Source organism: Tamandua tetradactyla, chromosome 11 (genome assembly GCF_023851605.1).
Source record: "Tamandua tetradactyla isolate mTamTet1 chromosome 11, mTamTet1.pri, whole genome shotgun sequence".
NCBI classification, from domain to species: Eukaryota; Metazoa; Chordata; class Mammalia; order Pilosa; family Myrmecophagidae; genus Tamandua; species Tamandua tetradactyla.
Window position 1 is genome coordinate 62612783 of NC_135337.1, and position 26237 is coordinate 62639019.

Here is a 26237-nt window from a genome sequence, read left to right on the forward strand (position 1 = left end):
TGTGAGAATTTGTGACCAAGAGACCAGCTCTGCAAGAAATACTAAAGGGAGCACTAGAGTCAGATATGAAAAGACAGAAGAGAGAGGTGTGGAGAAGAGTGTAGAAAGAAGGAAAATTAGATATGACATATAGAATACAAAAGGCAAAATGGTAGAGGAAAGTACTACCCAAACAGTAATAACACTAAATGTTAATGGACTGAACTCTCCAATCAAAAGACATAGACTGGCAGAATGGATTTAAAAACAGGATCCTTCTGTATGCTGTCTACAGGAAACACATCTTAGACCCAAAGACAAAAGTAGGTTGAAAGTGAAAGGTTGGGAAATGATATTTCACGCAAATAACAACCAGAAAAGAGCAGGTGTTGCTATACTAATATCCAACAAATTAGACTTCAAATGTAAACAGTTAAAAGAGACAAAGAAGGATACTATGTACTAATAAAAGGAACAATTCAACATGAAGACATAACAATCATAAATATTTATGCACCGAACCAGAATGCCCCAAAATACATGAGGCAAACACTGCAAACACTGAAAACGGAAGTAGACACACCAACCATAATAGTTGGAGACTTCAATTCCCCACTCTCATCAATGGACAGAACATCTAGACAGAGCATCAATAAAGAAACAGAGAATTTGAATATTACAATAAATGAGCTAGACTTAACAGACATTTATAGGACATTACACCCCACAACAGCAGGATACACCTTTTTCTCAAGTGCTCATGGATCATTCTCAAAGATAGACCATATGATGGGTCACAAAGCAAGTCTCAACAAACTTAAAAAGATTGAAATCATACACAACACTTTCTGGGATCATAAAGGAATGAAGTTGGAAATCAATAATAGGCAGAGTGCCAGAAAATTCACAAATACGTGGAGGCTCAACAACACACTCTTAAACAACCAGTGGGTCAAGGAAGAAATTACAAGAGACATTAGTAAATATCTTGAGGCGAATGAAAATGAAAACACAACATATCAAAACCTATGGGACGCAGCAAAGGCAGTGCTCAGAGGGAAATTTATTGCCCTAAATGCCTATATCAAAAAAGAAGAAAGGGCAAAAATACAGGAATTAACTGTCCACTTGGAAGAACTGAAGAAAGAATAGCAAACTAACCCCAAAGCAAGCAAAAGAAAAGAAATAACAAAGATTAGAGCAGAAATAAATGAAATTGAGAATATGAAAACAATTGAGAAAATCAATAAAACCAGAAGTTGGTTCTGTGAGAAAATCAATAAGATTAATGGGCCCTTAGTAAGATTGACAAAGAAGAGAGAGGATGCAAATAAGATCAGAAATGAAAGAGGAGACATAACCACTGACCCCACAGAAATAAAGGAGGTAATAACAGGATACTGTGAACAATTTTATGCCAATAAATACAACAATGTAGATGAAATGGACAACTTCCTAGAAAGGCATGAACAACCAACTTTGACTCAAGAAGAAATAGATGACCTCAACAAACCAATCACAAGTAAAGAAATTGAATCAGTCATTCAAAAGCTTCCCAAAAAGAAAAGTCCAGAACCAGATGGCTTCACATGTGAATTCTACCAAACATTCCAGAAAGAATTACTACCAATCGTGCTCAAACTTTTCAAAAAAATTCAAGTGGAAGGAAAGCTACCTAATTCATTCTATGAAGCCAACATCACCCTCATACCAAAACCAGGCAAAGATACTACAAAAAAAGAAAACTACAGACCAATCTTTCTAAGATTTTGAGATGCAAAAATCCTCAACAAAATTCTAGCAAATCGAATCCAGCAACACATTAAAAGAATTATACATCATCACGAAGTAGGATTCATCCCAGGTATGCAAGGATGGTTCAACATAAGGAAATCAATTAATGTAATACACCATATCAACAAATCAAAGCAGAAAAATCACATGATCATCTCGATTGATGCAGAGAAAGCATTTGACAAAATTCCGCTTCCTTTCCTGTTGAAAACACTTTAAAGGATAGGAATACAAGGGAATTTCGTTAAAGTGATAAAGGGAATATATGAAAAAACCACACCTAATATCGTCCTCAATGGGGAAAAACTGAAAACTTTCCCCCTACGATCAGGAACAAGACAAGGATGTCCACTATCACCACTGTTATTCAACATTGTGTTGGAAGTTCTAGCCAGAACAATTAGACAAGAAAAAGAAATACAAGGCATCAAAATTGGAAAGGAAGAAGTAAAACTATCACTGTTTGCAGATGATATGATACTATATGTCGAAAACCCTGAAAAATCCACAGCAAAACTACTAAAGCTAATAAACGAGTACAGCAAAGTGGCAGGTTACAAGATCAACATTCAAAAATCTGTAGTGTTTCTATACACTAGTAATGAACAATCTGAGGGGGGAATCAAGAAATGAATTCCATTTACAATTGCAACTAAAAGAATAAAATACTTAGGAATAAATTTAACTAAGGAGACAAAAGACCTTTACAAAGAAAACTACAAGAAACTGTTAAAAGAAATCACAGAAGACCTAAATAGATGGAAGGGCATACCGTGTTCATGGATTGGAAGACTAAATATAGTTAAGATGTCAATTCTACCTAAATTGATTTACAGATTCAACGCAATACCAATCAAAATCCCAAAAACTTACTTTTCAGAAATAGAAAAACCAATAAGCAAATTTATCTGGAAGGGCAGGGTGCCCCGAATTGCTAAAAGTATCTTGAGACAAAAAATGAAGCTGGAGGTCTCATGCTGCCTGACTTTAAGGCACATTATGAAGCCACAGTGGTCAAACAGCATGGTAATGGCATAAAGATAGATATATTGACCAATGGAATCAAATAGAGTGTTCAGACATAGACCCTCTCATCTATGGACATTTGATCTTTGATAAGGCAGTCAATCCAACTCACCTGGGACAGAACAGTCTCTTCAATAAATGGTGCCTAGAGAACTGGATATCCATATGCAAAAGAATGAAAGAGGACCTGTATCTCACACCCTATACAAAAGTTAACTCAAAATGGATCAAAGATCTAAACATCAGGTCTAAGACCATAAAACAGTTAGAGGAAAATATAGGGAAATATCTTATAAATCTTATAATTGGAGACGGTTTTATAGACCTTACACCTAAAGCAAGAGCACTGAAGAAATAAATAAATAAATGGGAACTCCTCAAAATTAAACACTTTTGTGCATCAAAGAACTTCATCAAGAAAGTAAAAAGACAGCCTACACAATGGGAGACAATATTTGGAAACGACATATCAGATAAAGGTCTAGTATCCAGAATTTATAAAGAGATTGTTCAACTCAACAACAAAAAGACAGCCAATCCTATTACAAAATGGGAAAAAGATTTGAACAGACATCTCTCAGAAGAGAAAATACAAACGGCCAAACGACACATGAAGAGATGTTCAACGTCCCTGTTAAAATAAATTCAGTTTGAAATGCTAGTGATCATGAAGGGAGGGGTAAGGGGTTTGGTATGTAAAATTCTTGTTTTCTTTTTCTGTTTTTTTATTTTTCTGTGTCTTTTTATTTCTTTTTCTGAATTGATACAAATGTTCTAAGAAATGATCATGATGATGAATATGCAACTATGTGATGATATTGTGAATTACTGATTATATATGTAGAGCAGAATGAGCATATATTAAGGATGTTTGCTTTTCTTGTAATTTTGTTTTAATTAATAAAAAGTTATTAAAAAAAAAGATGTTATCTACCAGGTTTCTTCAATGTGATAAATAAGAAAGCATATGTAAATATCTTGTTTCATACCACACTTTTTTTGACTTTTTAAAATAAAAATTTATTTATCCATAGACTTTTAATCAGCAGTTCAAATAAGAGATAAGCCATAGCATTCTTGTGCAGTTACTTGCAGTTGGCAATCATGAATCTTTTTTTTAAGTTTATTTATTAATTAAAAAATAAAGAAACAAAATAAAACAACATACATAATCAGTAATCCACAATATCATCACTTAGTTGCATATTCATGATTTCTTAGAGCATTTGCATTAATTCAGAAATAGAAATAAAATGAACACAGGAAAGAAAAAAAAAAAAAAAGATTATACCTACCATAGCCCTTACCCTTTGCTTTCATCGATCACTAGCATTTAAACTAAATTTATTTTAGCATTTGTTCCCCCTATTATTTATTTTTATTCCATACGTTCTACTCCTTTGTTGACAAGGTAGATAAAAGGAGCATCAGACACAAGGTTTTCAAAATCACAGTCACATTGTGACAGCTGTATCATTATTCAATCATCCTCAAGAAACATGGCTACTGGAACACAGCTCTACACTTTCAGGCAGTTCCCTCCAGCCTCTCCATTACATCTTGAATAACAAGATGATATCTACTTGATGCATAAGGATAACCTCTGGACTCTGTTTGGAATCTCTCAGCCATTGACACATTGTCTCATTTCCCTCTTCCTCCTTTTGGTCGAGAAGTTTTTCTCAATCCCTTGATGCTAGGTTTCAGCTCATTCTAGGGTTTTTCTCAATCCCTTGATGCTGAGTCTCCGTTCATTCCAAGATCTCTGTCCCACGTTGCCAGAAAGGTCCACACCCCTGGGAGTCACGTCCCATGTAGAGAGGGGTAGGGTGGTGAGACTGCTCATTGTGTTGGCTGGAGAGAGGGGCCACATCTGAGCAACAAAAGAGGCTCTCTTGGTGGTGACTCTTAGGCCTAAATTTTAAGTAGACTTGACCTATCCTTTGCAGCGTTAAGTTTCATATGAACAAACCCCAATATACTGGGGCTCTGCCTATAGCTTTGGTTGTCCACACTGCTTGTGAGAATATCAAGAATTCAACTTGAGGAAGTTGAATTTCTGCCCATTCTCACCACTCCCCGAAGGGGACTTTGCAGATACTTTTCCACTCCCTGATCGAGTCACTCTGGGATTCATCGGGGCATCACTCTGGACAAACCAGCAAAATCTCATGTCCTACCTGAGATTCCAAGTACTTATGACATTCAAATTATCTACGTAAGTTATATTAGGAAATGCACTAGTCAAAATATAAATATTGTAACTAATAAACATTTTTTGCTTTTGTCTCACACAGAAGGTGACATTTTAAAATATTAATTACCGTCATTTTCAGTACCCTGCAATAATGACATTCCTTTGTTCTTCCTCATGCAAAAACATTTTTAAAATTTGTACATTGTACATTTCACTATTATACACTCTAGGCAGTCCTAGATTATACCATCTCAATCTTTAACATCTATCTTTCTTTCTGATTTCATTTATGTCCCCAGCCCTCCTCCCTCTATCATTCTCACATGCAGCTTCATTCAGTGTTTTAACATAATTATATTACAGTTAGGTAGTATTGTGCTGTCCATTTCTGAGTTTTTGTATCCAGTCCTGTTGCACAGTCTGTATCCCTTCAGCTCCAATTGCCCAATATCTTACCCTATTTCTATCTCCTGATGGTCTCTGTTACGAACAAAATATTCCAAGTTTATTCGCTAATGTCAGTTCATATCAATGAGACTATACAGTATTTGTTCTTTAGTTTTTGGCTAGTCTCACTCAGCATAATGTTCTCAAGGTCCATCCATGTTTTTACATACTTCATAAGTTTATTCTTCCACAGTGGTTGCACCATTTGACATTCCCACCAACAGTGAATAAGTGTGCCTCTTTCTCCACATCCTCTCCAGCACTTGTCATTTTCTGTTTTGTTGATAATGGCCATTCTGGTGGGTGTGAGATGACATCTCATTGTGGTTTTGATTAGCATTTCTCTAATGGCCAGGGACATTGAGCATCTCTTATTCTTATGCATCAAGTAGATATCATCTTGTTATTCAAAATGTAATGGAGAGGCTGGAGGGAACTGCCTGAAATTGTAGAGCTGTGTTCCAGTAGCCATGTTTCTTCAGGATGATTGAATAATGATACAGCTGTCACAATGTGACTGTGATTTTGAAAACCTTGTGTCTGATACTCCTTTTATCTACCTTGTCAACAAAGAAGTAGAACGTATGGAATAAGAATAAATAATAGGGGGAACAAATGCTAAAATAAATTTAGTTTAAATGCTAGTGATCAATGAAAGTAAAGGGTAAAGGCTATGGTAGGTATAATCTTTTTTTTTTTTCTTTCCTGTGTTCATTTTATTTCTTTTTCTATTATTTTTTTATTTCTTTTTCTGAATTAATGCAAATGCTCTAAGAATGATGAATATGCAAGTAAGTGATGATATTGTGAATTACTGATTATATATGTTTTATTTTGTTTCTTTATTTTTTTAATTAATAAATAAACTTAAAAAAAAAGATTCATGATTGCCAACTGCAAGTAACTGCACAAGAATGCTATGGCTTATCTCTTATTTGAACTGCTGATTAAAAGTCTATGGATAAATAAATTTTTATTTTAAAAAGTCAAGAAAAGTGTGGTATGAAACAAGATATTTACATATGCTTTCTTATTTATCACATTGAAGAAACCTGGTAGATAACATCTTTTTTTTTAAATAACTTTTTATTAATTAAAACAAAATTACAAGAAAAGTGAACATCCTTAATATATGCTCATTCTGCTCTACATATATAATCAGTAATTCACAATATCATCGCATCGTTGCATATTCATCATCATGATCATTTCTTAGAACATTTGTATCAATTCAGAAAAAGAAATAAAAAGACAACAGAAAAATAAAAAAACAGAAAACGAAAACAAGAATTTTACATGCCACATCCCTTACCCCTCCCTTTCGTGATCACTAGCATTTCAAACTGAATTTATTTTATTTTATTTATTTTAATTATTTTTATTCCATATGTTCTTCTTGTCTGTTGACAGGGTAGATAAAAGGAGCATCAGATACAAGGTTTTCAAAATTACACAGTCACATTGTGAAAGCTTTATCATTATACAATCATCATCAAGAAACATGGCTACTGGAACACAGCTCTACATTTTCAGGCAGTTCCCTCCAGCCTCTCCATTACATCTTGGATAACAAGGTGATACCTACTTAATGCGTAAGAATAACCTCCGGGATAACCTCTTGACTCTGTCTGGAATTTCACAGTCATTGACACTTTATCTCATTTCACTCTTCCCCCTTTTGGTCGAGAAGGTTTTCTCAGTCCCTCGATGCTGGGTCTCAGCCTATTCAGGAGTTTTTCTCAATCCGTTGATGCTGAGTCTCAGCTCATTCCAGGTTTTCTGTCCCACGTTGCCAGGAAGGTCCACACCCCTGGGAGTCATGTCCCATGTAGACGGGGAGAGTAGTGAGTTTGCTTGTTGTATTGGCTAGAGATAAAGGCCACACCAACAAAAGAGGGTCTCTTGGGGGTGACTCTTAGGCCCAATCTTAAGTAGGCTTGACCTATCCCTTGTGGGGTTAAGTTTCATGTGAACAAACCCCAAGGCTGGGGGCTCAGCCTATAGCTTTGGTCGTCTGCACTGCTTGCAAGAATATCAAGAATTCAACTTGGGGAGGTTGAATTGTTGAATTTTCCCCCGTTCTCACCATTCCCCAGAGGGGACTTTGCAAATACTTTTCCACTCACTGATCAAATCACTCTGGGATTCATCGGGACATCACTCTGGACAAACCAACAAAATCTAATGTCCTACCCAAGGTTCCATGTACTTATGTTGTTCAACCAGCTATCCACATAAGTTATATTAGGAGACACACTAGTCAAAATATAAATTTTGTACCAAATAGTCATTTTTTGATTTAGTCTCACACATAAGTTGAAATTTTAAAATATTAATTACCATCTATTTTCAGCACCCTGCAGTAATGACATTCCTCTGTTCTTCCTCATGCAAAAACATTTTAAAATTTGGTACAATTAGTCACTATCATTATACACTCTAGGCATTCCTAGATTATACCATCTCAATCTTTATCATCTATCTTTCTTTATGATTTCATTTCTGCCCCCAGCCCTCCTCCCTCTATCATTCTCACATTCAGCTTCATTCAGTGTTTTAACCTAATTATATTACAGTTAGGTAAAAAACTCATTTCTGAGTTTTTTATTCAGTCCTGTTGCACAATCTGTATCTTCTCAGCTCCAGTTACCCAATATCTTACCCTAATTCTATGTCCTGATGGTCTCTGTTACCAATGAAATGTATCCAGTTTATTCACTAATGTCAGTTCACATGAGTGAGACCATACAGTATTTGTCCCTTTGTTTCCGGCTAATCACACTCAGCATAATGTCCCCAAGGTCCATCTATGTTGTTACATACTTCACAACTTTATTCTGTCTTACAGCTGCATAATAGTCCATCGTATGTATATGCCACAGTTTGCCCAGTGACCCTTTTGTTGGTGGACACTTTGGCTGTTTCCATCTCTTGGCAACTGTATACAATGCTGCTATAAACATTGGTGTGCAAACATCTGTTTGTGTTCTTGCTCTCATGTCCTCTGGGTAGAGACAGCATATAGATGGGTCTTGTTTTCCAATCCATTCTTCCAGTCTATGTCTTCTGACTGGGGAGCTATAAACATTGGTGTGCAAACATCCGTTTGTTTCCTTGCTCTCATGTTCTCTGGGTAGAGACAGCATATAGATGGGTCTTGTTTTCCAATCCATTCTGCCAGTCTATGTCTTCTGACTGGGGAGTTCAATCCATCAACATAACTAGTGTTAATACTGCATGGGTAGTACTTTCTTCTACCATCCTGCTTTTGGACTTTATCTGTCATGTCTAATTTTCTTTCTTTTTACCTTTACTCATAGTCTTCCTTTCTACACTCTTCTCCACATCTCTCTCTTCTGTCTTCGTATCTGCCTCTAGTGCTCCCTTTAGTATTTCTTACAGAGCTGGTCTCTTGTTCACAAATTCTCTCAGTGATTTTTTGTCTGAAAATGTTTTAATTTCTCCCTCATTTTTGAAGGACAATTTTGCTGGATATAGAATTCTTGGTTGGCATTTTTTCTTTTTTAATAATTTAAATATATCATCCCACTGTCTTCTTGCCTCCATGGTTTCTACTGAGAAATCTACGCATAGTCTTATCGGGTTCCCCTTGTATGTGATGGATTGTTTTTCTCTTGCTGCTTTCAAGATTCTCTCTTTCTCTTTGACCTCTGACATTCTGATTAGTAAGTGTCTTGGAGTACGTCTATTTGGATCAATTCTCTTTGGGGGTACGCTGCACTTCTTGGATCTGTAATTTTAAGTCTTTCATAAGAGTTGGGAAATTTTCAGTGATAATTTCTTCCATTAGTTTTTCTCCTTTTCCCTTCTCTTCTCCTTCTGGGACACCCACAACACGTATATTCATGTGCCTCATATTGTCTTTCAGTTCCCTGAGTTCCTGCTCATATTTTTCCATTTCTTACCCCTATATTTTCTTTTTCTTGCCGGATTTCAGATGTTCCATCCTCCAGTTCAGAAATCCTATGTTCTTTCCGTCCCGGCCTGGAAAAATGGGTGGCTGCTAAGAGCTTGCATTGGGCCTGTGGGCACCTGGGTCGCACCCCCGGCTCCCCTGAGGAGCCCTACCAGGCCCCTGGCCCGCCCTGAGAGGACGGACGCTGTACCAGCGAAGCCTCGAAGGTGGAAAATCCATAGGGGTTAGACTGTGTCGGTTAACTTGGGGATCGGTGGTTATAGGTGCTGGCCTTTTGTGTTCTCATGGAGGTAGTGATGCAAGTGCCCCAGTTTATACTGATTCATTAGTCTGGAGAGGTAAAGGTGCTTGGATTGTAGGTACTACCTCCGTTCCCATTCGGGGGCTTTATTTCCGCCGTGTGCCTTTCTGCTTAATCTTAGAAACATCAAGAGTTATTTGCAAAAGCGTGATGAAGGAAGCAGAATGAGAGAAAAAGGGTGGAATCCCTGCTCTTCGCCTTTTTTACATTAAGGAGTTTTCTTTCTAGATCCTGGCCAAAGAAAAGGAAAATATAAATAAGTAAAAGATGAGCTGAAGAAAATGGGCCTTACCCCAAAGGCAATAGAAGATGGGGAAGATGAGATGTCAGAAGAGAAGAACAATGGCAGTAGAGATGAGAATAACAAGGACAAAGACTGTGAAGAGGCTGCCAAGGAGGAAGAGCCCATCAACAAAACACCTGGTAAACTGAAGAAGGAAATGGCCAAACAAAAAGCTTACCGTGAAACCAAGAAACAGAAATTGAAAGCTAAACCACCTGTAAGTTTCAAGCTGTTTGTTGGAAATCTGAATTTCACCAAAACTGCTGCTGAATTAAAAACTGGTCTCAGTGAATTTTTTTTGCTAAAAATGATCTTGCAGTTGTTGCTTTCACAGTTGGTTTGTCCAGAAAATTTGATTATGTGGATTTCAGATCTGCCAATGACCAGGAAAAAGCCCTGAAACTTAATGATACAAAGGTCCTTGGCTATGAAATTAAATTAAAGAAACCAAAGAGAAAGGAAACAAAGAAAGATGTAGATGCCAAAACACTTTTAATCAAGAAGCTGCCTGACAAAGTCACTCATCATGAATTAAAAGAAGTGTTTGAGGATTCTTTTCAAATCAGATTAGTGAATAAGGATGGGATGAGTAAAAGGATTGCTTATATTGAATTCAAGTCACAAGCTGATGCGGAGCGAGCCTTGGAAGAAAAGCAAGGAATAGTGATCCATGGGCTTGCCACCATTCTGGATCATACTGGGCAGAAGAGTCAAGGCCCAGGAAATAGAGGTGGAAAGAGCTGCCCCTGGAGAGTGGGAAAACGAAAGATGGAACAAGAAAGCCAAGCATTTCAAGAAAAATGGGAGCGAGCTTACTTCTTTGTGGAGGTAAAGAGTATTCCTACATGTCTAATATGCAAACAAAGTCTGTCTGTATCGAAGGAATATAACTTAAGACACCATTATGATATGAACCATAGTAAGAACCACGATGGATATACAGAAAAGATGCGTGATAAGAAACTTAATGAACTGAAAAAAAGACAAATTTCAACATGATTGATTTTGAATGCAAGTAAAATAAGTGATGCTGCGGTGAAATGTGGTTGTGTGTTAAGTGAAAAAATTGCTCAGGCATCTAAACCTCTGACAGATGGTGAGTTTATAAAAGACTGTCTGTTGAGTGCGGCCGAGATTATGTGCCCTGAACAGAGGCAAGCATTTGCAAATATAAGACTGACTGATAATATCATTGCTCAGCATGTAGACTGTATAGCTGAGAAGTTACAAGGCAAGTTGCAAGAACAAGTTAAGTCCTTTGTGGCTTTCTCTATCGCTGCTCAGGAAAGCACTGATATAAACAATGCCACCCACTTAGCCTTATTTATTCGTGGTGTCAGTGAAACTTTTGATGTGACCAAAGAACTTTTGGACATGGTACCTATGACAGGCACAACATCAGGAAATGATTTATTTTTATGTGTTGAGAAAAATCTTAAAAAGTTTAATGTAGATTGGTCAAAACTAGTCAGTGTTACCACAGATGGTAATTCTGCAACAGCTGGTGTTAAGCAGCTTGTTACAAAACTTAAATCAAAGGTGTCAGGGCTTTGCAAAGACACAGAACTTAAGTCTGTGCACAGCTTCATTCTCCAGGAGACACTTTGTACTAAAAAGTTAAAAATGGATCATGTCATGGACATAGTAATTTACACCGTAACCTGGATACGTTCCCATGGCTTAAACCACAAAAAGTTCAGTACTTTGTTTGATGAATTAGAAGCACAGTATGGAAGTCTGCCCTACCACAGGGAAGGCAGGTGGCTGAGTCGTGGTATTGTGCTACAGCAGTTTTTTGACCTGTTGGAAGAAATAAACTTTTTCATGTCTTCTAAAGGAAAATCTGTACCTCAGCTTACTAGGAAAGATTGGATCAAAGACTTAGCCTTTTTGGTTGACATTATGACCCATCTAAATGGATTGGATATTTGTCTGCAGGGGCGTTCACAAGTAGTTACACAAATGTATGATTCCATTAGCTCATTCCTAGTGAAATTGTGTCTTTGGGAAACTCATTTAGCAGGGAACAATCTGGCCCACTTCCCTACACTGAAATTAGTTTCAGAAGATGAAAATGATAGCCTGAACTATATTTCAAAAATTAAAGAGCTGAAGACTGAATTCCAAAGCTGGTTCTCTGATTTCACACTTTATGAAAATGAACTAGAATTGTTCAGTTCGCCTTTTTCAATTAATATTAATAATGTGAATGAAGAGCTACAAATGGAAGTTATTGAATTGCATTGCAACACTCTCCTGAAAACTAAATATGATGATGTTGGAATACCAGAATTCTACAAATATCTTGGAAATGGTTATCCTAAATATAAAAACCATTGTGCAAAGATTCTCTCCATGTTTGCAGGCACCTATGTTTATGAGCAGCTATTTTCTGTTATGAAACTAAATAAAACTTAGAAATTGCCCATAGTTAAAGGACTCAGAGATGAGTTCTGTGCTGCATATTGCTACATAAGATTCACAACCTACCATTGATTGATGCCTTGGGATGTAAGAAAAAAGATACCAGTTTCTGATTTAAAGTCTGAGGAGTAATAAATTATGAAATTTTAAATAATCATTTTTATTTTTAAGTTAAATTTTTTTCCATTCGAATTTAAAATATAAGCTTTGTCATTATATATGTTTGTTACACCTTTCACCATATAAAAATAAAGTTTGCTAATACCTCAAGAAAAAAAGAAAAAAGAAATCCTATGTCCTGTCTCTCAAAATCTACTATTGTAGGTTTCCATTGTTTTTTTCATCTCTTCTACTGTGCCTTTCATTCCCATAAATTCTGTGATTTGTTTTTTCAGATTTTCATTTTCTTCTTTTTGTTCATTCCTTGCCTTCTTTATATCCTCCCTCAATTCGTTGATTTGGTTTTTGATAAGGTTTTCCATGTCTGTCCATATATTCTGAATTAAATGTTTCAGCTCCTGTATCTCATTTGAATTGTTGGTTTGTTCCTTTGACTGAGCCATATCTTCAATTTTCCTACTGTGATTTGTTATTTTTTGCTGGCATCTAGGCATTTAATTACCTTAATTAGTTTATTCTGGAGATTGCTTGCACTTCTTTTACCTAGGGTTTTCTTGCTGGATGAATTTGTTGTCTATCTGTTCTTTGACATTCAATTCAGCTTTATCTGGACCTCTAACTTAAGTTTTGTTTGACAGAGGAGGATTTTTCAGTTTTTGTTTTCTTGTTTCTTGCCCTGCTTGTATGGTGCCTTTCCCCCCCACACTTAGGAGGGTCTACTTAGGTATTATAGACCGCAGCCGGATTTTCCCAGACCAAACTGGCTTCCTATCAGAAAGAAAGAGTCACCTGCGTCGGTTTTCCCCGAGGGTGAGACTTAGCAGGTTGACAGACTTTCCTGTGAAGTCTCTGGACTCTGCTTTTCTTATCCTGCCCAGTATGTGGTATTTGTCTGCCTGCAGGTCCCACCAGCATAAGATGATGCGGCACCTTTAACTTTACCTGGGGGCGTGGTGGAGACTGAGGAGAGGTTGTAGGCTGGTTTTAATGGTTTTAAATTACCAAGCCCTGGTGTGTGAATTCCTTGAGAGAGGGATTCCACATGAGTTCCTCCCCTGGGGAATGCGCTGGGGCCAAAATGAGTGACCTCTGCTTTGACCAGGTTCACCTGAGCTGGGAGCCTATTTTTAGTAGTCAGAATTTGTTAATTAATACCACAATTGGCGTTTGGTTGGGCTCAGCACCTGCTGCTGGTAAAGTCTGTTTCCTTTCCCCAGGGGAAGCAGCCTGTGGGGGAGGTGCACCAGCCGCCACGGCTTGGGGAACTCACGGTTCTGGGGGGCTCACAGCCCATCCAGCTGGTCCAAATTGGGGTACGCTGTGTATCCGGTCACTGATGTGGCCCCAGGAGCTGTTCTGTATTGTTTCTGGTTATTTAGTAGTTGTTCTGGAGGATGTACTAAAATGCGCACATTGTTAAACTGCCATCTTGGCCCGGAAGACCGTAGATAACATCTTAATGATCAAAATTCATGTCACTGATATTGCAACACACAAACATCATGTGCCTCAAATGGATACAACATTGCTTCTGTAGTTTATGTCAGAAATGCAAAATTTGGTAATGAGGGAATATTGTATAAACCCAAATTAAGGGATTCTTCCAAATACTGGCTTCTACTCTTCAAAAATGTTTAAGTCCAGAAAGACAAAGAGAAGTTGAGGAACTGTTCTAGTTAAATAAGAGTCTAGTTTAAGACAAAGGAGATGGTACAGCTCTAAATGCAAGGTGTCATCCTGGATTGGATTCTGAACTGGGGGAAAATTAATTATAAAGAATCTTATTAGGGCAAGTGATAAAATTTGAATGTGGATTGTTGATAATATTGTGTCAGTGATAGATTTTGATAATTGTGATTATGTAAGAGAATGCCCTTGTGCTTAGAAAAACACATGGATATAGGGATAAAGGTATACAATATCTCCAACTTATTTTCAAATTGTTCTGATAAATATGCATATATATATGTTTATAGAGCGAATGATAAAACAAATGGGATAAAATATAAACAAGTGGTAAATCTCTGTAAAGGATAAGAATTTTTATATTATTCTTGGAACTTTAAGTTAAAATTACATAAAAATTTTAAGTTATCAAAAAATTGCACTGTGTTGTAAAAAATCAAAAGTAATGGATGGGTTAAACAGTAGATTAGACACAATTGAAGAAAGGATTAGAGAACTGGAAAATAGATATGTAGAAATTGCAAAAAAGTACAGCATAGAGAGCAATAATATGAGACTGGAATTTAGAGATATGGAAGATAGAATGAGAACGTCTGCAGTTACTTCTAAAAGGTTAAATGGAGAGGCAGTATTTTGTAGATATTATGGCTTATTATCTCCAGAATTGATAAGACACAAATCTACATAACAGACTACCTTAGAAACAAGACAGTGTTAATATGACTTCTTTGGGGAACCTATCATTAGGTTATCTTAAATAGGGTTGCTAGAAATATCTCTCTCTTAAAGAAAAATCACACCTAGCACTTCTAAGTCAGTGTAATTTTATCTTGAATACACAAAAAATTGGAGGATCATAAAAATGGGAGGAATTAAATGTATCTTTAATTTCAGCATCAAGTTTGAAGTTATAAGTACAATTAAATCATTAATTTATGTACAGTCATGTGCCTACTAATATGTCAAACATTGGGAATCTAAACAAAAGCACATACTTTAGTCTCTGGGAGTTTTAATTTTAGTGAGTGGTTAGTTCAACAGTAGTGCCAGTTACCAGACAAGGTGCTAATTGTATAAATATCTTACAGTCTAGGGAGGAAAAATGAACATGAAATGATTATTTCAACATAATAAATTTAGTGAGAAAGCAAGGTGCTATGGGAGCAGAGTGAAAGGACCCTTAGTGAAACTAGAAAGAGTCAGTGAACATTTCTTAAGAGTTGATGATGCTAGAATCTCTAAGGAAGGGTATACATCAATGCTAGTTGTTTTATTATGTTAGTAAATAAAATACCGAAAGGTGTATAAATAGTACCCATTTCGGTGTATAAATATTACCCATCTGCCATATTTAAAGCTGATAGACCGATTTGGAGCCTTTCAAAAGAGACTCTGAAAAGATGGATATACATATATATATATCCTTTGTGTGTTGGTATGTATGATACATATATATGTATATATAAATTTTGAGCAGGAGGTAATAGTAATAAAAACTTTATTCCTGTTCATATTTGGGGATACCCGTTTAGAAGTGAAATGACTTACGCATTTCTCCTTTTGTTCAACCCAGAAAACATCCCACCTCCACCCATTTACCTTCCTAAATATGTACATTTTACTTCTGTAAGAATTCTTTGGCAAGTTCACTGTTAATCTTTTAATAAGGAAGTTTTTAATACCATAAACATATTGCCCAATAAATGGCCAAGGCTTTTGGCCAGTTTTGCCATAATAATAACAAGATTAATCAATTTGTTTAGATGCTGGCACACAGTGGCCATACTTGTAAATGTGGTGGAATGGTGTTCCCACTAAACTCTGCTGTAGTATTAAATTTTTGTTTTTGTGTGATCACTGAAAATATTGAACGCAGAAGAGCATAGGCTTGAATGAAGGAGAATGCAAAAAGAATATACGAGATTCTTCTCTTCTCTTTGCTCATTTTCATATATAGAATGAAAATTAGATCATTTCAGATATCTCAGTTTGCACTTAAGGAGTCACATGGGATGTGAATTTGGCCATTGCCTTTCATCAAAGGATTTCTAAGAATCTCTCATAAGCCTACTCAATAATCCTCTAAACAGTCTTGTGAAGTTGGTAGCTGACGATATTATCATCTCTATTATAGCAAGGAGTAAATGAAAGCACTGAAATACTAAGTGATATTTTTATCTTCCATTCAGAATTTTTTTAGTACTTTACAGGCCAGTATTATTATCAGCTTTATGAAGCTTAGTGAGATTATGTGATTTGCCCAACCTTAGGGGAAGAATTTGGCATAACATCAAGGGCTCCCTAAATCTAATCCACTTCACTAGTTTATTCTTCAGTCTCTACCCCCACTCTCAGCTCTGCTACTCAAAATTGTGTTTAATGTTTTAAGAAGTTTTATTAAAGAACCTCAAATCATATAATTTCATTACCTTTTGAGCTGTCATTCCTGTTTTTTATATGGAATCTAATGATAGTTCATTTTTTCTAGGATAATGTCTTTAATATTTTCACTGATATTATTAACCCTGTATAATCAAACTTAGCTGTTTGTTATGATAAATCAGAGTCCTCTTCAGGTTACTACCAAGTGTTAAGCTAAATAAATTAGGGGAGAATAGTCTTAGAGAATAATTCATAGCTAATTTAGAAACATGGATACTTTGTAACCCTGTTGATATAAAATTGCATGTAAATTTTTAAAAATTAAGAAAAAATTCTCAATAGTAGTAATGTTGATATCAACCAGAATTTTGATTCCAGTAAACCTGAACCTAGTACACTGAGAGATGGTAATAGGTAATAGTATTTAAATTATGGGCGTAAGTGGAAATGAAAAATCACCTACAGGGGCTATAAGGTTACCCAGGAGAGGGGATTAATTAGAATACCATAGGTAGGTGTCCATGTTGTCATAAACCAAGTTAGTAGCCATAGGACCTTCTTTTAACTTTACAGAACTATCAGACAGATAATACTTTTAATGGCTAACTAATACTGTTAGCAAATGATGAAATATTTTAGGAAAAGGTTGATCTCATATACCTAATCAGGTTTAATTGTCTATTGTATACTGATGAAACTATATGCTTCATCTATCTTTTCCCCTCTTTTCCTATTAACGTTATCCTTATCCTCTACACAGTATCGTATGCTTGCATAACAGTTGTTCCTGAGTAAAAGAAGAGTGTCTTTCATATATTTAGTTTCATGATTGATAACTTGACTGATAGTAGATCCAGTTCTAATAGAATGGTAAGAATATATGGTCATAAATTCCTCTAGTACTTTTGTTATTCTTTATCTCATCTGTAACCCCTCTCCCTCAATTCAGCAAAGATTTATTATGATGGTACCTTGAGATCTCAGTTTCTGTCCCTCAAGCTGTATGACCTTAAACAAGTCACAAACTCTTTTATCTAATAGCTGAACTAAAAGAGTTCTTAGATTTCTTCTAGCTCTTATCTGTAAAATTGTTTTAGAATTCTTGTGAATATTATCAGCTTTTCATTGTTAGATGCCTGAATTATCTGAATACCGCATTAACCACAACAGATCATGTTTTTATATTCTTACCAACATAATTAAAGTGGGAGATGACGGCCTATTTTAACCCAACTTACTTTTAAATATTTATTTGGACTTCTTAGATCAACCTAGGACCTAATCTTGAGAGCTTGTGAATCTAGACGTTAGTTACTTTTTGTAAGAATTAACCATCAATAACAAAGCAATAATATTTAATTAATATCAGTTAATACCAGGCTGGGTTTTTGGTCCTTCTAAAGGATATTATCACATCTTAGAACATTTAGAAAGAAACAAAAGATAAAAAATGTATACTGTTATGTAACTTTGGTTTTCCATTTGTACTTTTGAAGTATGGTGAAATACCAGAACATCTCACACATCTGAATAGGGTAATATATATTCCAAAGCTAAATATAAATACTTTTTTGGATAGTTGCCATTTTGATTGTTTATACCTCTATTTTCTTTCTGTTTCATTGAGAATTTCATTTAGAATTCACATTAAATTAATTTCAAGTGGGTTTCTAAAAGATAAAAAATAATTATTTAAATCTAATCTCAAGAAATAATTTAATCTCAGATAGGAGAGCAAAATTAAGGGAACCCTGTTTAGATAAAGTTTTTGAATTTAATATTTACTATTCAAAATTTTCTTAGGTTGTCCATCTCTTGTATTTTCTTGCTCCTTTCATTTGTTTGTAAATTGATAATTAGTTATTTATAGTCATTTTCTAGGATGTATAAAAGTATTTTTTGTTGTTTTAGAGGGTACAAACTTTATAATGCAGTTTTTTTTGCTTTATGGTATAATTCTGTAATATTTTAAATAACTTGATTTCTGTTTCTCAAGGATCAAGAAATTACTTTTAATGCTTCATTTGTCACTGAGAAAACTAGTTTTAATTTATATTGACCTTTTTCTCCTTTGAGCATTGTCTGCATTCATTAAAATGTTGATGACTGCTCTTTAGAAGACAGCTGTACGAAATAAAGTATTATAAATATTCAGCTTTCCTTTCTAAGCATTGTCACCAACAGCTGGGCATCCAGTTTAGCAGAACAGATTTTGCAGAGAGAGAGCCTGGCATGTTTCTGAATCAGTTTAGTGAAGGAAACGAAAAATAGTTTCTTGTAGATTGGGGACTTATAAAGACATAGAGCATCTGTTCCTCAGTTAAGTCATACTCTGGTAGCACTGAATCATGTTTAAAGCTAGAGTAATGCGCAAAACTTTTTTCACCTTGCTCATACCTGTATTTCAAAACCTAGTGCATTATTTCTGCAAATAATGTATTTTTGACATCTCCACTGAAGGTATGTAAGTTATTTTGCCCTTATGTGCAATTTTTTATTGGTGTTATTTAAAACCACACAAACATCACTTTTTGTAATATGACTTTAATGTTTGAATTTTGTGGTACTTCATATACAGAAAACCACATATATAAAAATTATTCATTTAAATATTTATGATTTCATTTTGAAATATGCTATTAAAAACAAGCCCAGTTTCATTGTCATATAATTGCTTTCTTCATATAGTGTTCTACTTTTAATAAGTTATATAAAATATATAGAGATATAATACATATATATTAGTTGGAAAAAGCAACTTAGAATCTTTGTTTATATATCTTACCCTTAATACTTGCCTACTCAGAACATATTAAATCTAAGATTTCTTCAAATTTTTTTTTGCAGTGTTAAAAGATCACTAAAATTGGATGGCCTGTTAGAAGAAAATGTAAGTATTTACTTATGAGTTTGAAATTGTGTGATAACATTATGTGTTTTTAATTTTTAACCACTGGTTTACCCCACTAAATATAAAAATTATCAAATATTATGGCATAATTGTGGTGGCACATCATTTTTCTGCATATAAAAATTTTTTTGGTAAGTATAATATGTGGATGTTTTGTGCTAGCTTTAGGCATTCATTTAAGAGGCAAATTATTAATGAAATAATTTAATAGAAATTAGTTCATTATTTGTAGAAAAAAATTTTCTGCCACACAAAAGTACAAGAAGCAATATGGAATAATGACAGTGTTTTAATCTGCATACTGTAATCTGCTAAATTGAAATTACAAATTAACAACATTTTTATATAAAAATTATAATTACCTTTCAGCTACACTGGCGTAATTAAATGATAAAATACTAGCACTGTAATAAATTTCACCATGGTTTTCACAATCAAGATAAAATTATAGTGTCGCTATTATTATCTTTTTATACCAACCGTGGACCTAGATGCAAACACTAATACTGAGGTACTAATGATTTCAGTAATCTTAAATGGAAGTAAATTTGGTGAGAAAATCAGTTAGAATAAATAGCTAGTCAATAAATGAGCTCTGAAATCTCATGTGATAATGCCATTTCGAGAAATAGGTTTTAAACAGAATTTCTCTTTGGAAAATTCACTGGTATTTAACAAAACAGAAATTTACCATTTAAAAAAAATTCCTATGTGCTTTTTAAAAAAATTTAAACAAAGATGGCAAAATACTGCAATGGCACTAAAAAAATCATTAGCAGTGTAATTAGCAATTTAGAGTACCATTATCCAACTTGTTCTGTACAGAATGCAGCTGTGATTGTAATTTTGCATCTGTTTCTTTGGTCAGAATGGTATTTTGGTAGATGAGTAGTCCAGCTTGAAATGAAATATTTGTTCCTTTCTTCCCCAAAGCTGTTCTTTGGGAGATGGTAACATTATTTGAATGGAAAAGAATGGCCATTTCAGAATTCATCTTCTTCATGAAGTACAACTGTCATCATGGCAGACTTTCTATCCATTATTTTCTTCTAATGAGAATGTGTCAAGGTAGCCAGTGCTACAGCTAATATCCTATATCAGAAAAATACATTGTTATATTTGGCCCAGTTTTGTACCTTTAAGCAGCTTGGTACCATATGGCCACCACCTGCTAAAAGCAGATTCCTAGCATCCTCGCCTAGACATTTCTTTAACATTTCTATTTACTGACCTACTCCTGATACCCTCAGCTTCCTGCTTTGTCATTTGTCTGCAGCTTTATATTCACATCTTAGATCTGACACCTTTTTTCTATTCTGCTGCTCCAGTAATAACCTGTTTCTGAAACAGCCTGGTTCCCAAGAATCTACCCATAAGGCTGTTGATCCCATTAAAGCTTCCTTAGCCCATGCAAGAGGAAATCAGACTTTATGATATGTAATTTTAGGAGTACTTAATTGCTGCAGAGCTATAGAGAAACTTGTAGTTTCTTTGTGGTCATTTTGCCTTACCAGTGTGATGCTGAAGGATCAAGGTGCTGGGCTCCAAGGGAAGGTGATGACCCGTATAAGCAAGGTGATTTAAGTAGAGCCTGTTCATCCTAAACTACTGCTATTTCCAAACTATTAGATTTTTTGGGACTTGCAATTACCAGTGTTTCCAGTGCACCTACAGACCTTATTGGATATTAATACTGTATGATTGTCTTAGTTTTCCGGGCCTGCTGTGACAAATATCATAAATTGGTTGACTTAAACAGAAATTTATTGGATCACAGTTTTGGAGACTAAAAGTCCAAAATCAGGCTATTACCAGGCCATGCTTTCTCTCATAGTCTGTAGCCTTCTGGTGTTGGTTTGATCTCTGCCTACATCACATGACAATATCTGTTTCTTTTGGCTTCTACTTCCATGTCCTGTTCCCTTTGATTATAAGGACTTCAGCCATATTGGATTAAGGCCCACCCTCATTAAATTTGGGTACTGTGCTGGTTTGAATCTGTTATGTACCCCAGAAAAGCCAGGTTCTTTTAATCCTAATCAAATCTGTTATTCAGGGTGGAACCTTTTGATTAAGTTGTTTCCATGGAGATGTGATATACCCCATTGTGGGTGTGACCTTTTGATTAGGTCATGGAGGTGTGGCCTTACTGATTTAAGGTTGGTTTTAATTAGTTTACTAGAGTCCTTTAGAAAGGGACACAGACATTTGGAGAGCCCAGCAGATGTCTCCATGTGCCATCCCATGAGATGCTAGGCAAACCGGAATCTTGAGAGAACTGATATAGAGAAGCTAAGCATCCGCAGGTTCTTGGAGAGGAAACCACTGAAATTAGAAGCACAAAGCAATGGAACTGAGAACAAGGACCAGCAGATGCCAGCTACATGCCTCCCCATATGACAGACATCAGCTTTTCTTTGGACTGGGAGCAAGGACCTCAGCTCCAGCCATATGCCTTCCCAGCTGATAGAGAAATACTGTTGCTATTCAGCCTTTCTTCAGAATTAAGATGTCTTTCTCTGGATGCCTTAGATTAGCCATTTTTAAGGCCTTAAAACTATAAACTTGTAACTTAATAGATCCCTTTTAGAAAATCCATTTCTGATATATTGCATTCTGGCAGCTTTAGCACACCTAAACAACCACACCTTAACTAGTCCTATTTAAAATGGGTTCGCATCAATAGGACAATGGTTAGGACTAGCACATGTCTTCATGAGGGACCTGATTCAATCCCCAACAAAGCCTGCAAAAGTGGTTTTCTTTATGTTTATCCTAAAGGGGGAAGCAGAGATAGAAATCATATCCTGTGTCCTACTATAAGAAATATATAGAATATACACTGCCAGTACCATTATTTGCTGAATCTTGTTAGGGGATTGTGAAGAATAAAGGAGATTTCAGTTCATCATTACCTACGAAAGTTGGGCTACTTGAGTTGTTCCCTCCAAATGCTGATCCTAGATGATTTTTAGAAAATGAGATTTTTTTTCCAAACTGCTGCTGGTGACAGCCCAGATGAATATATATGGACAGCTGGCTACCTAACCACATATTCAGCCAGCTCGACCCAGTCTCTTTCAGGCCACCTCAGAGAAGGAAGAAGCAGATGCTACAGATGGGAAGGAGACATATATCCAACTGAGGCCTTCTCAATAGGCATGCTTCCAGAAAGAATGGTGGTACAGGTTTTGGGGTAGTTTTACTACTTTGTACATTGATGCTCAGTCCAGATTACTTCAATAACTATGGGTAAGATATCTGTAAGTCTAATAATTCCCTTGGCCCAACTTGGTCTTATCTTTCTGAGACAAAGTGCTTTTGTTGACTCCTAAAATTAGAAGAGGCTTTGGACTAAAGGACATTGGGGAATTTTTTAAAAATTTCTTTGTTTTTTATTGATATATATTACATATTCATGTACCATGTAATCATCCAAAGAGTACAGTGGTTCACATTATCATCATATAGCTATGCATTTATCATCACAATTGAGTTTTTTTTCTACTTGTGAAAAATAACATATATACAAAAAAGCAATTAATTTCAAAGCACATTGCAACATTTAGTTGTAGAACAGATTTCAGAGTTCGGTTTAGGTTACAATTCCGCAATTTTAGATTTTTACTTCTAGCTGCTCTAAGATATTGGAAACTAAAAGAAATATGAATATAATTATTCAGCAGTCATACTCATTTGTTAAGCCCTACCTTCTCTATATAACTCCACCATCACCTTCGATCTCTCTCCCAATCTTTAGAATTCTTTGAGCTATGCCCATTTTAACTTTTTCCTTTTGGAAGGGACTATCGATAACATGGGAACTAGGTAATGTTCTGGAGAGGCTGGTCCCTCTGCATTTTAGGACTTATCTGGTCCAGGGACCCATGTGGAGGTTGTAAGTTTCTGGAAAGTTACCCTAGTGTATGGAACTTTTGTAGAATCTTATATAACACCCTAGGTGTTCCTTAGGATTGGCAGGAATGGTTTTGGTTGGGGTTTGGCAAGCTAGATAGGTAGAAATGTCTAACTGAAGCTTGCGTAAGAGTGACCTCCAAAGTAGCCTCTCAAAAACCTACTTTGAGTTCAAATATTGAACTCTCTCTGCCACTGAAACTTATTAGTTACACTTCTTTTCCGCCTTTTGGTCAGGATGAAATTGTTGATCCCATAGTGCCAGGTCTGGTTCATCCTTGGGAGTCATCTCCTATGTCACTAGGGAAACTTTGACCCCTGGATATCACGTCCCATGTAGAGGGGAGGGTAGTGATTTCACTTGCAGAGTTGGTTTAAAGACAGAGACCACATCTGAGCAACAAAAGAGGTTCTCTGGAAGTAAGTCTTAGGAATGCCTATAGGTAGACTAAGCTTCTCCACTACATACGTAAGCTTCACAAGAGCGAGCCTCAAGATCAAGGGCTTGACCTATTGATTTGGGTGTCCCTAATGTTTGGCACAGTATCAGGGGTTTCCCTGATGGTAAATTTTACTAGTTCCATATTTTTTCTCCCATCCTACAAGGAACTTTGCCAATACTTTTTGATTATCTGCTTAATGTACTCTGGGATTTATCCAGGCATTGCAGTAAGTTATGCAGGATTAAAGGCCATCATTCTTTTTCTGGGCTCCGTGTGTTTGGATTGTTTAAATAATCTATCCAGACAGATTGAGTTAGGTTCTGGAGAAAATAAACCTTTCTTCCTTTGGATTCAAAGAGTAGGTGCAGTTCTAAAATATGGACAATGTCTTTATTGCCCCAGTATTCTAAATTACCTTAATTTTGACCTGATCAACTTTGTTCTTATCTCTAAATACCAGGTTATACATATATAAAATAGCCTTTCAGACTTCAGAAAAAGCAATTACCACTTCATATTAAATGTGACTGCTATAAGAGCTTACAGTCTGGGCCCTGTACTGAAAATTATAAGTATTTTCTAAATGAAATCATACAATATCTGCTCTTGTTTCTGTCTTAGTTTGCTTCACCAGATGTCCCACAGGGTCATTCACAATGTTACATACCTCATAACTTTGTCCCTTTTTGTAGCAGCACAGTATTCCATCATATGCATACACCATTGTTCCCCAATCTACTTCTCAGTCAGTGCATGGTCATTAGGGAATTTTTGTAGCTCACTCACATCCTGCAAGCTTTTATTTAATGAGCTGGTTCAAATTTACTCCCTCCCTCCTTCCTTCCTTCCCCCCATCCTTCCTTCTTTCCTTCTTTCTCTAGTTCCTCCCTTCTTCCTTGCTTTTGTATTAAGGAAAATGTTAAACATATACAAAAGTAAAGTGAATAGTATAATGAACCTCCATGTATCCATTACCCAGCTTCAAACAATTATTAACGTTTTGCCAGTTTATATCATTGTGTGTGTGTGTGTATGTGTGTATTTTTTCCCTGGAATATTTTCTAGCAAGTCCAAGGCATCATGTCGTTTTATCTGTATATGCCTTGATATGTATTTCTAACACATAATGACTTCTTTTTTTATATAATCACAGTGCCAATATCATACGTTATAAAATTTTCAGTAATTCCCTAATATTATCTTTCACCCAGTCCATGATCACATGTCCATGGTTATGTCAAATGTCTTTATGTAGTTGGCTTAGATCAGGATCCAAACAACACTTAAACATTTTATTGATTCTTTCAACTATCTTTAAAAGTCTATAGGTAGTCCCTTCCTCCCTCTCTCTCTCTCTCTTTTTTTTTTTTTTTTAATAATTTTGTTTTAAAACTGAGTCATTACTTCTATAAGCACATTCTGTATTCTAGATTTGGTTGTTTTCTTGTGATATCATTTAAATGATTCCTCTATTCTTTGTATCTCCTACAGACTACTAGCTAACACTAGAAGATTGATTAGATGCTGATTCATATTTTTGGCAAGAATACTTCATGGGTGGTCTGTGTACTTCCCATTGCATCACTTCAAGAGGCACAAAATGTTCTGGTTACTAGATCCTTGGGTTCATGTGTATCTGATATACCCACTGTAAAATTCCTCATCCATCTTTCACCTAATGGTTTTAGTATCCATTGCTGATCATTTCCTAGATCCATTCTTTTACTACAAGTTACAAAATAACCTTTACAAAGTATTTCAAACATAGAAAGCAAGTATAAAGCACTGCCCATTACCCAGCTTCAGCAAATTTTAGTACAAGTCTGATAAATGATAAAAACTCTTAAAATACTATAAAAGTATATAAAAAGTCCTTAATCATCAAAGGATCTAATAGCTGATGTTTGAGTTCCCCAGTTGACTCATCTATATTTTACAGTTCTTTTCTCTTTTTTAAACTTTAGCATTTTAAATTGAAAAAAAATTAATATAAAATTCACCATTTCAAAATGTATACAATTAAATGGGTTTTAGTATATTCACTATGATCTGTAACTATCACTAGTCTCTAACTATAGAACATTTCCATTACTCCTAAAAGAAAGGTCATGCTTATTGGCACCTACTCCCAATCCCCCGACCACTCTGCTGACAATCACTATTATACCTTTTGTCTCTATGGATTTTTCTGTTCTTGACATTTCATATAAATGGAATCAAAGATTTTGTGTCTGGCTTTTTTTCACCTTGCATAATGTTTTCAAGATGCATCCAGATTGTAGCATGTAACTACTTCATTCCTTTTGCCAAACTATTCTCCATAACGACTGCACCATTTTAGATTCCTGCAGCAGTATTTTAGGGTTCCAATTTCTTCATATCCTCATCAACA

At 35.6% G+C, this 26237-nt stretch overlaps 1 protein-coding gene across 7 annotated transcripts in view; it reads left to right on the plus strand.

Moving 5' to 3' along the window:
• The window catches only part of ITGB3BP (integrin subunit beta 3 binding protein), a 106186-nt gene that overhangs the window by 11241 nt on the left and 68708 nt on the right, over window positions 1-26237 (plus strand). For 5 of the 7 annotated variants that reach the window (XR_013159441.1, XM_077120733.1, XM_077120734.1 and 2 more), the window contains one exon: window positions 19424-19466. Coding sequence is in view for 1 of the 7 variants with exons in the window: in XM_077120733.1 (XP_076976848.1) it covers window positions 19424-19466 (43 nt within the window). In the remaining 6 variants the exon portion in view is untranslated. Of the gene's footprint in view, window positions 1-17336; window positions 17447-19423; window positions 19467-26237 lie in introns of all 7 variants that reach the window. The other 2 variants (XM_077120738.1, XM_077120737.1) reach the window with 1 other exon arrangement.